The sequence below is a fragment of the Lipotes vexillifer genome, unplaced genomic scaffold, assembly GCF_000442215.2.
Source record: "Lipotes vexillifer unplaced genomic scaffold, Lipotes_vexillifer_v1.1 scaffold426, whole genome shotgun sequence".
Lineage (NCBI taxonomy): Eukaryota > Metazoa > Chordata > Mammalia > Artiodactyla > Lipotidae > Lipotes > Lipotes vexillifer.
The window spans coordinates 2,423,071-2,433,873 of NW_006779491.1; the positions used below are offsets into that span (position 1 = coordinate 2,423,071).

Genomic DNA, 10,803 nt, shown 5'->3' on the forward strand with positions numbered 1-10,803 from the left:
AGTGGGAATGTGAGCAGGGAATTAACACCTGCCCTGGGCTGAGAAGGTCCTCTTGAGCTGGAAACCACAGAGTTAAAAAAAAAAAAAGAAAAAATAGTGGAATGTTGTGCCTGCTTTCTTCCCTGCTGCTGGTGCTGAAGCCTCAGCTGAAGCATGAGTGGGCAGCCCAGGGTGTGGCCTCTCTGGGTCAACGTGACCCACAGTCAGATCCTTCAGGCAAAAGAGGAAAATTCCACTTTTCCATGTTTCTTATCCAAACCCCTTCTTTTAATTCATATTAAATTAGCACAAACATCTGTTTACTTCACAATGTCTTCTATCTCAGTATATCTATGGTTTGAAATACATATTATTTTATTTTAAATTAATTTCCTCTATGTCTCCTTTACATTACAGGGAGGGCATTATATTGAATTGTTTGGAAACTATGTGCTCAACTCATATAATGCAGCTTACACTGTAGCAGGCACTGTTGCAGGTGCCATGCCATGGATTATCTCATTTGATCCTCTCCCCAAATCTATGAGGTAGATACAATTATTATCATCCTCAGTTTATAGAGGAGAAAACTGAGGCACAGAGAGGTAAAGTGACTTGTCCAGGGTCACACAGGATGTAATGGATCAAGGGTTTGAATACAGGGCATCTGGCTCCAGAATCAGCTTAACCACTCTGCTAGCCTCCCTCTCAGGAGTGGGAGATTACCTAGGGACCCCCATTTCAGGATGTTAAGCGGGGGTTCCAAGGTGTTTCTTATAAAAAAGTTGGGTTGGGTGTGATCGGGGTGAGAACCAATGACACAACAGTGTGTTGTACCCTGTCCCAGCTCATTCTTCACTCCATGTTCTGCCACCACGGTCCTGAATCTGAGCCAGAAGCAGGTGGGGGTGAGGGTCAGCTGTGCAGCCATGACCCCCAGCCCAGGAGGGGCATGTGGCAGAGGGCGGGAGATGGATAGGAAGGAGTCAGCCAGGTGAGGCCCTCAGTTCCCTGCTGCCCTCCATCCCAAGGGCTGTTTATGCCCAGACCCTGCCTCTTACCTCCCCCCACCCCCAGGGGCGGGGATCTCCTCAGTGGAAAAATACCCAGCTGGGCGAGCCCCAGTGAGAGGGAGGGGGCAAGGGGGGCTGGGACTCACAGGACCGACTCTTTCCTCCTCTTGTGACTGATGTTTACTGGGCTGGGTTCTGGGAAAAGGCCAGATTGCATCAGACAGGGCCTGAGGGGTTGGAGCCAGACTGTGGGCTGAGGAGGAGACTGTGGCCTTGTAAGTGAGAGAGAGAGAGAGAGAGAGAGAGAGAGAGACAGACAGACAGACATTATGGCCACCTTCCCGAGAGCAGCCAGCCCGTCCAGGCAGCCCCCAGGCCCAGAGGATGAAGACCCCAACCTGGATGAGTATGACCTCTACAGCCTGGCTCATTCTTACCTGGGTAAGGCCTGGCCCTGCCACCTTCCTGGTCCTTCCGTCTCCAATGCCCACCCTCACAAATGGCCTGACCACCCCCCTCCCCAAACTAGGATCCCTCCTTGTGCTCCTGCCCATACATCACCCTTCTCCAGCCTGTTCCCTTGACCCCTCAAGTCACCCCCTTCTAACCCCTCATCCAGTGAGCTCTGTCCTACTCAGCCCTGGGACCACACGCACTCCTAGAATATTAGAGCAGCAACATCATTCCACAGATGGGGAAACAGGGACAACGACTGCCCTAAAGCTACATGGTGATGCCCCCGAGCCTCCCGACTTTAACCCGAGCTCTTTCCACCCCTGTCCTCTGGACCCCCTGCGGCTCACCCCTCTGCCCACCTCACCACCGCCTCTCACCTCGGTTCCCAGGAGTGGGAGGCCGGAAAGGTCGCACCAAGAGAGAAGCCGCCGCCAATACCAACCGTCACAGCCCTGGTGGGCACGAGAGGAAGCTGGTGACCAAGCTCCAGAACATGGAGCGGAAAAAGCGAGGGGCACGGCCCTGAGACAGAACTCGAGGTAAGGCGTCAGGGGGCCCCGCCCGCAGCACCAGTAGAGAGGTCTCTCTGCCTGGAAAGGACAGGCCTGAATGGGCGAGGTTGGGTGGGAGGAGGGATCCAAGAATTGTTGTCTCAACATGGAATAAAATGAGAGAGACTTTTGAGTTTCCTAGTAACTAGAGCAAAGGGAGAAACAGACCCTTTCCAACTGGAGCAAAATTTGGTTTACAAAGAGGGAAACTGAGGCCCAGAGAGGGTAGGGTCCTTCTCTGGAGTCACGGAGCAAGTGAGCAGGAGAGGCAGAATTAGAACCCAGGCCTCTGTGCTTTCACCACCTGCTTTCCTTCCCCCAGATGAAGTCAGAGCACGGACACCCCACAGCGACAGAGACAGAACTGCGAGGAACCAGCCCCTGGGGGCGGGATCCAGGCCTGCTTGCCCCCGCCCCCAGGACTTAGCCCACCTGACTGAGGTTCCGAAGGGCCACCAACGAAGCAGCCCCAGCCCCAGGAAAAAAACAAGATGGGGAACAAGAGGCAGAGAATAGAGAGAGGCAGAATCATGAAGGTACCCCTCAAAAAGAAAGAAGAAACCGGAGCTCCCCAGGGTGACAGCGACAATAAACAAAGTACAGCAGCTGCGGCCTGTGTGTGTGTTTTTGTCCTCTCGCTTTGTGTGGCTTTTTGGGTGCACATTTCTGCCTGCAAGTGCCTGCATTTGCATGAACCAGTGAGAGCATTTTGGTGAGTGTTTGTTTTTGGTTGTGTGTCTGGGAAGGGGCGTTTCTAATTTTGTATGGGCGTAGAGGTGAGCATTTTTTTTGTTGTTGTTGTATACATGTGTTTTGGTGCATATGTTTCTGTGGTTTCTTATGAGGTGCAAGGGAATTTCCTGTTTCTTTGTAATGCTGGCCATGAAACAAGCCCCCTCCCCAGCTTCTCTCCCTCTTCGGAATAACAATCTTGTTGTTCATGTTGTATTCATATAAAACCACCTTTTGAAGTGAATGTTATTTATTGATGCCATCTGCAAAATGGCAAAAACTGAGATTTAAAACATTAAGGGAGGGGCTTCCCTGGTGGCGCAGTGGTTAAGAATCCGCCTGCAAATGCAGGGGACACGGGTTCGAGCCCTGGTCCAGGAAGATCCCACATGCCGCAGAGCAACTAAGCCCGTGTGGCACAGCTACTGGGCCTGCGTGCCACAACTACAGAAGCCCATGCCCCTAGAGCCCGTGCTCTGCAACAAGAGAAGCCACCACAATGAGAAGCCTGAGCATTGCGAAAGAGTAGCCCCTCCTCTCTGCAACTAGAGAAAGCCCACACTCAGCAGCGAAGACCCAACGCAGCCAAAAATAAATAAATAAATAAATAAATTTATAAAAGAAAAAAAATTAAGGGATTTGCCCCAAGTTATTCAGGACTCAAATTCAAGGATTTTTATTGTCCTCAAGTGTGAGGTGGGTCCCTTTGCCAAGGGGGTTTGCCAGGACAGGGTTCTGGAAAGTCAGCTGAGGAGGAAGATTCTTATCTAGCGTTGTCAGTCTTGGAGCCAGACTTCCAGAAGAATGTGGAGCAAATAAGAGGTGTGATGGGAGCTGAGAGGATATATTGATTGAGGTAGAGACTTAGGTTGCTGTAATGAAGACTCAAACGAAACAGGATAGAAAGTTCTTTCTCTGTTACATAACAGCTCCAAGGGTCAGTACTCCTGGGCTAAAATGGCAGCTCCATTGTGGCAGGAATTCCAGCTACTTCTGGCTCATTTTTCTGCCACCCTTAAAACATGGCTACCACTTTGCAGTCTGACCTAGCTGCTCCAGTACCTGCCATCTCATGTGCATTCAGCTTATGTAAATGGAGTGGGGAAGGGACCAGGGGAGGCCACACTAATTTATTTATTTATTTTTTAAATGTACCTATTTTATTTATTTATTTTTAGCTGCATTGGGTCTTCGTTGCCACCGCGTGAGGGCTTCCTCTAGTTGTGGTGAGCGGGGGCTAGTCTTTGTTGCGGTGCGCGGGCTTCTTGTTGTGGTGGCTTCTCTTGTTGCGGAGCACGGGCTCTAGGTGCGTGGGCTTCAGTAATTGTAGCACTCAGCCTCAGTAGTTGTGGCTCGCGGGCTCTAGAGCGCAGGCTCAGTAGTTGTGGCGCACAGGCTTAGTTGCTCCGCTGGCATGTGGGATTGTCCTGGACCGGGGCTCGAACCCGTGTCCCCTGCTTTGGCAAGCAGATTCTTAACCACTGCACCACCGGGGAAGCCCACACTAATTTATTTTTAAGGCCATAACCTAAAAGCAGAACATGTCACATCTACTCAGAATTTAGACACATAACCACGCCCAACTACAGGAGAGGTTGGGACATGTAATATTTAACTACTTAGCCACGTTCTAGGCAAAACTGGGGAAGGGCAGGGTTTTATTATTGAAGGAAGCAGGAGAGAGTGAATATCAGAAAAAACTAGCAAGCAACAAGGGGTAAAGGGTGGCCCTCAGTCTAGCCCTGGGCATAGCCTTTTTCCTTTTCTCCCATCCCTTCCTGGGCTGCGAAACTTGGAGTTAATTGTTCTTAGGGACCCAAGAATATGGACAGAGGAATAAGGCAGCTGTTGGGGCAGTAACAGATGCATAGCTTGAACCTTTAAGAGCCTTTATCCATCAGCTTCCCCTGAGTCCAACCTAGTAACAGTCTCAGAATCTCTGACTTGGGAAGGACGTTAAAAGGCATCTAGTCCAACCTCACCCCACTTCACGCTGGGATACTCTCTGCTTGCTTGAATACCACTAGGGGTAGGAAAATTGCTGCCTTTGTGTTGTTGCCTGATTCCTTCTCAGAGTCACTCCTTAATGTGAACTGAAATCTGATTCTCCCACCTTCCCCTTGAGCAAGCTTCTGTTTTCTGGTGCTTTCTGTCTGAGATTCTTTTAATCCCACCCATCCTGCAAGGCTCAGCTCTTCAAAGTCTTCTCCTACTTGCCTTCCACCACCTGACTCCTTGCCTCCACCCCAGGGAGAGACCTTCTCTGGGATGGCACCCATGGCAAAACTACGACCAGAATCTCACAGTCATTTTGGCATACACCTCCTTCAGACTTTCCCTCAAACCCCTCTTTCCATTAGAGATTATTTATTCATTCAGTTAAGGTTTATTGGATGCCTACTCTATTACCAGGACCTGGCTGAAGGCATGCATGCAAGGAGGGACAAATGGGACCCTGATAGGATTGGAACCAGGCCTTAGGGTTAGTGTCAGCTCTTGAACTCAGGAGGCAAATGGCAGGAGCATCACTGGGCAGTAGCTGTCTGCCCAGGACAGATCTGTGCATCAGCTTCAGAAAATCATAGCAACAGCTCCCATGCATTGGGCTACTACTCTGTGACGTGTGTTTTATAGACATTAACCCATTTAACCCTTACAGTAACCCAATAGGCATAGGATTATTGATCCCATTTTACAGAACAGAAAACCGAGGTTCAGAGAAGTTAAGTAATTGCGCCAAAGTCTCACAGCTGCAACCTGCAGAAGCTGGGACTTTTAAAATCTGGTCTGGGGCTTCCCTGGTGGCGCAGAGGTTAAGAATCCAGCTGCCAATTCAGGGGACACGGGTTCAAGCCCTGGTCTGGGAAGGTACCACATGCTGCGGAGCAACTAAGCCCGTGCCACAACTACTGAGCCTGCGCTCGAGAGCCTGCAAGCCACAACTACTGAGCCAGCGTGCCACAACTACTGAAGCTCGTGCACCTAGAGCCCATGCTCTGCAACAAGAGAAGCCACCACAATGAGAAGGCCGCATACCACAACAAAGACTAGCCCCGACTCGCTGCAACTAGAGAAAGCCCACACTCAGCAGCGAAGACCGAACACAGCCAAAAATAAATAAATATATTTATTTTAAAAAATATCAGGTCTGTCTGATTTTCAAAGTTTGGGTTGCACCCTTTTTTGACTACATGCCTGAGAAGAACTATGTACTGACAATGAAGAATTCTAGATGCTAGTTAATTTCTAGTCAATTACTCCAGTGTGAGCCTCAGTTTCCCCACCTGTCAATTGCTGAGACTATCCTCTCTTCTGTCAACTTCAAAGGAGAGAACAGGCTGGGGAGTGTTGTGTCTCTAGCTGGACATGGCCAGTCCCTGGGTAATGGGTCCTTTGACACTTGCCAGGAGGCTCCACACATCACCCCTCACTCCTGGCCTCTGATTGGCCTTCCCTGGCCTTGGCCCTCCCTGGCACAGCCTCTGCCTGGGAGGCCTTTAAGTGGCTGTTCCAGGAACCAGACCATTCTTGGGAGTACAGAATGTTCAGATCTGTAGAGCTGCACTCTTTCTCCTTTGCGGAAGGGGAAATCATGGCTCAGGGTGCGGGGGCCTGGGCCTGGCTTAAACTACATGAAGTCTAGGGACCCCATCAGGATGAGAACCCCCCAGAACCTCCCTCTTCTGTTCCATTTTTTTCTTTGTCATTTCCTGGTTGTATGTAATATCTGTTTCCCCAATTTCTTGGGTCTCTCCTGAGAACTGGAGAGCTGATTGACCTCTCTTTCCCCCCAGGGGCTTATGGAAATTTTCCATCAGGTTGCCACAATCCAAAGGATTCCTGGCTCCTTTATGTGCTTTACGTGCTTGTCCTCAACGCCCACTCCTTTCTCAGAAGCCAGCTCTCAGATGTCTATTTTTTAAAATTTCAGAATCACCCAAAGTTGATTTTCAACCAGCACTTTTTTTATGTTTTGTTTTGTTTTGTTTGTGGTACGCGGGCCTCTCACTGTGGTGGCCTCTCCCACTGCGGAGCACAGGCTCCGGTTGCGCAGGCTCAGCGGCTATGGCTCACGGGCCCAGCCGCTCCGCGGCATGTGGAATCTTCCCGGACCGGGGCACGAACCCGTGTCCCCTGCATCGGCAGGCGGACTCTCAACCACTGCGCCACCAGGGAAGCCCCCTCAACCAGCACTTTTTAAAGGTGATACTAATAACAGTCATAGTCCTAGATACCATTATTGATTACCTGCCTCAGGGTTTTCCCAGCTTTACCATTCACACAGCACTTTTGTGATTTCTGCCCTATGTGCATTCAAGCTACATCATTATTTACTTAACACCAGCACTTTTTAAAGGTGATACTAATAACAGTCATAGTCCTAGATACCATTATTGATTACCTGCCTCAGGGTTTTCCCAGCTTTACCATTCACACAGCACTTTTGTGATTTCTGCCCTATGTGCATTCAAGCTACATCATTATTTACTTAACATTTTATTCATTTTTTTAAAGATTAACTATTTCTGGCTAAGGATTTTGATGACGTCTCATATTCTGTTGTGAACAATTTGTATGTACATATACGCACAAGGAGAGAATGTTAATTAAAGTTGTTATTTTTTCAACTTCTTTTTAAAAATTTTTTTGGCTCCTTTGGGTCTTTGTTGCTGAGTACGTGCTTTCTCTAGTTGTAGCCAGCAGGGGCCACTCCTCGTTGCGGTGCACGGGCTTCTCATTGTGGGGGCTTCTCGTTGCAGAGCACAGGATCTAGGCGCACAGGCTTCAGTAGTTGTGGCTCATGGGCTCTAGAGCACAGGCTCAGTAGTTGTGGCACACAGGCTTAGTTGCTCCGCCTGTGGGATCTTCCCGGACCAGGGCTCGAACCCGTGTCCCCTGCATTGGCAGGCGGATTCTTAACCACTGTGCCACCAGGGAAGTCTCTATTTACTTAGCATTTAAAAAGTTACCTTCTTACCTTTTTTTACTTAAATGTATTTTAAAAGAAACTACATAACCACCAAAAATGGAAGCCCACAACCACATGTCATAATTAGAAAATAACTGTAAAAAGAAACACCTAACTAAAACTTTAAGTCCACCTGTGTATTATCTATGACAACTTTGTCTATTAAGAGTCATAGGTGTTTAGGCTTCCCTGGTGGTCCAGTGGTTAAGACTCCACGCTTCCACTGCATGGGGTGCGAGTTAGATCCCTGGTTGTGGAAGTTTTGCGTGCCTCAACATACGGCCAAAAAAAAAAAAAGAGTCATAGGTGTTTACACTTGGGGACAAAAAAAACAAAACAAAACAGTTGCTCACGAGCCAAACACTGTGCCAGGAGCTTTGCATACATGGGAGACGGCCTCACTGTAATTACCCGGGAGTTAAAGAAAATATTGCTTCCTGGCTCCCTCTCCCTGATTCTGATTTCACTGGTCTGGGGTATAGCTTGGGCACTGGGACTTTGAAACATGATTTGAGCTTGCAGTGAAGTTTGAGAATTGTATTTATGAAAGATGGTCGGTCACAGCAAGAGTTCCCACCCCACATGCTCTCCTTACAGTATACCCTTGACCTCCCCTCCATCAAATGGGAGACACAGGACTATGTCTCTTCCTTCTGAACGTGGGAGGACTTCTACGACCATGTCTTCTTGACTGACAGAGGACAGCGGAAGTGGTGCTTTCATGAAACACCATGTGCTTCTTTCTTGCTCCCGGTGGTTCTTGGACCCCAGCCACCCTGCTGTGAGGAAGTCCAAGATAAGCACACATGAAAGATGATATAGAAAGGTCACATATTGTTATTGTTCTGGCCTTCGGTCCAGCTGAAGTCCCAGCTGAAAGCCAGCCCCAACCGCCAGACATGTGAGTGAAGGGAGCCTGCAGATGGGTCCAGCCCCAGCCGTCAAGTCACTTCCAGCAACTGAATCTTCCCAGATGAGGCCTGAGATATTGTGCAGCAGAGACAAGCCACCTCCAATTCCCAACCTGCAGAAACTGGGAGCATAACTAAATGGTTGTTTCATACCATTATGTTTGGGGATGGTTTGTTACACAGCCATAGTGATTGGACCAGCCTTAGAGTCCCCCATACCCATGTCCAGATCCGGCCTGCAAACTTGGCTGTGACCTGGGACAAGCTATTGTTTACCCTGCATCTTAATTTCCTCATCTGTAAACACTCACCTCCCAGAATAGTGTTTTATTGTTGTTGTTGCTGTTGTCTGTTTTTTGGGTTTTTTTGCGGCTTGCAGGATCTTAGTTCCCTGACCAGGGATTGAACCTGGGCCCGGGCCCTCGGCAGTGAAAGCAGCAAAAGCCTGGAGTCCTAACCACTGGACCTCCAGGGAATTCGCACCTCCCAGAATGGTTTTGAGAATGCAAGGAAACTGTGTTTTTCAAGCACTTAGCAGGGTACCCGAAAAAAAACTTAAAAGGGCGGCACAGTGGCAGCAGACAGCGTAGGGTCCGGGCCCAGACTCCATGAGTTCAAGTCCCAGCTCTCTTACCATCTCTGTCTGACCTTGGGCTAGTTACCTGACCTTTCTATGCAACCATTTCCCCTGGTGTAAAATAGGAGTGCCAATAACATTCAATATCGGATTGTTGCTGTGATTGGGTTAATGTTGTGAAATGCATAGGAAGCATCATGTGAGTGCACTATTAAAACAAGGATACAGGGCTTCCCTGGTGGCGCAGTGGTTGAGAGTCCGCCTGCCGATGCAGGGGACACGGGTTCGTGCCCCGGTCCGGGAGGATCCCACATGCCGCGGAGCGGCTGGGCCCGTGAGCCATGGCCGCTGAGCCTGCGCGTCCGGAGCCTGTGCTCCGCAACGGGAGAGGCCACAACAGCGAGAGGCCCGCATACTACAAAAAACAAAAAACAAAAAACAAAAAACAAAAAAACAAGGATACAGAAACATAGGCCAGGTGTGCAAGAAATGTGATCTGTCTGTTGTTTAATTGAATTGATATTTCCTGTTCCTTTTCTGCTTGGCGGCAGGTGTTTGAAGGGGTCAGTTTGTGTTTTTATCTCTCCTTTTCCTAGGGCTCCCAGTAGCAGAGTTGAGAAGGGGCATGAATCCTCTTGGCCTTGACATCCTCTGTACACTGGCATCTGCCAAGTCGTCCCCCCTTCTGCCTTCCTGTCCGTTTTTTTTTTTTTTTCCTTGGCTACGTTGGGCTTTCATTGCTGCACACGGGCTTTCTCTAGTTGTGGTGAGCGGGGGCTACTCTTGGTTGCGGTGCGCGGGCTTCTCATTGCAGTGGCTTCTCTTGTTGCGCGGGACACGGGCTCTAGAGCGCAGGCTCAGTAGTTGTGGCGCACCGACTTAGTTGCTCTGCAGCATGTGGGATCTTCCCGGACCAGGGCTCGAACCCATGTCCCCTGCATTGGCAGGCGGACTCTTTACCACTGCACCATCAGGGAAGCCCCCTTTCTGTCTGTTCTTTACTGTCAGTCCACATAGCCCCTCCTCGTGGTCTGTGTGCTCTGGGCCACCTCCCACAGCCTTTGTGTCACACTGGGGTGTAGAGGCACTGCTGGTGTCTGTCCACTGGAAAACGAGATACAGTTCCTTCCATCCTCAGGTCTCACCAAACTCTTCAGGACAGGCAGGACACAGGCACCCTTTCTTAAGGACACATCTGTTCTAAGATCTCTCTGTGTCCTTTCTAAATTCCTCCTTCCTCCTTGACTTGGGGAGTATTTTAAAATTTGCCCACTCCCCACCCCATCCACCTTGCTCTTGTGTCCTCGTGATTCTCTGTGCCTTGAGTCCCCTAAGGCTGTTGAACTAAAAAGGAAACTTCAGTGACATCCTTTTACTGTAGCCATCAATGTCCTCCCTCAGTAATGGGATGAGTGTAAAGGAAGAGGGGGAAAACTCCACCTTGATTTGTAGATAAAAATATTAGGGCTTCCCTGGTGATGCAGTGGTTGAGAGTCCGCCTGCCGATGCAGGGGACACGGGTTCGTGCCCCGGTCTGGGAGGATCCCACATGCCGCGGAGCGGCTGGGCCCGTGAGCCATGGCCACTGAGCCTGCGCGTCCGGAGCCTGTGCTCC

At 49.7% G+C, this 10,803-nt stretch overlaps 1 protein-coding gene across 1 annotated transcript; it reads left to right on the forward strand.

The window, feature by feature from the left end:
- The first annotated feature begins 1,312 nt into the window (after positions 1-1,312).
- On the forward strand, positions 1,313-2,608 carry NUPR1 (nuclear protein 1, transcriptional regulator). The gene is made up of 3 exons (XM_007452786.1): positions 1,313-1,433; positions 1,838-1,987; positions 2,322-2,608. Exons 1-2 carry the CDS (start codon positions 1,322-1,324, stop codon positions 1,972-1,974), a joined length of 249 nt encoding a protein of 82 aa, XP_007452848.1. The 5' UTR covers positions 1,313-1,321; the 3' UTR covers positions 1,975-1,987; positions 2,322-2,608.
- Positions 2,609-10,803: the final 8,195 nt, after the last annotated feature.

Bases quoted from the DNA above. Each gene is read 5' to 3' on its own strand.
- NUPR1 (XM_007452786.1), top strand. From the start codon at position 1,322: ATGGCCACCTTCCCGAGAGCAGCCAGCCCGTCCAGGCAGCCCCCAGGC. The intron at 1,434-1,837 runs GTAAGGCCTGGC...CTCGGTTCCCAG, and splicing joins CCTGGCTCATTCTTACCTGG to GAGTGGGAGGCCGGAAAGGT.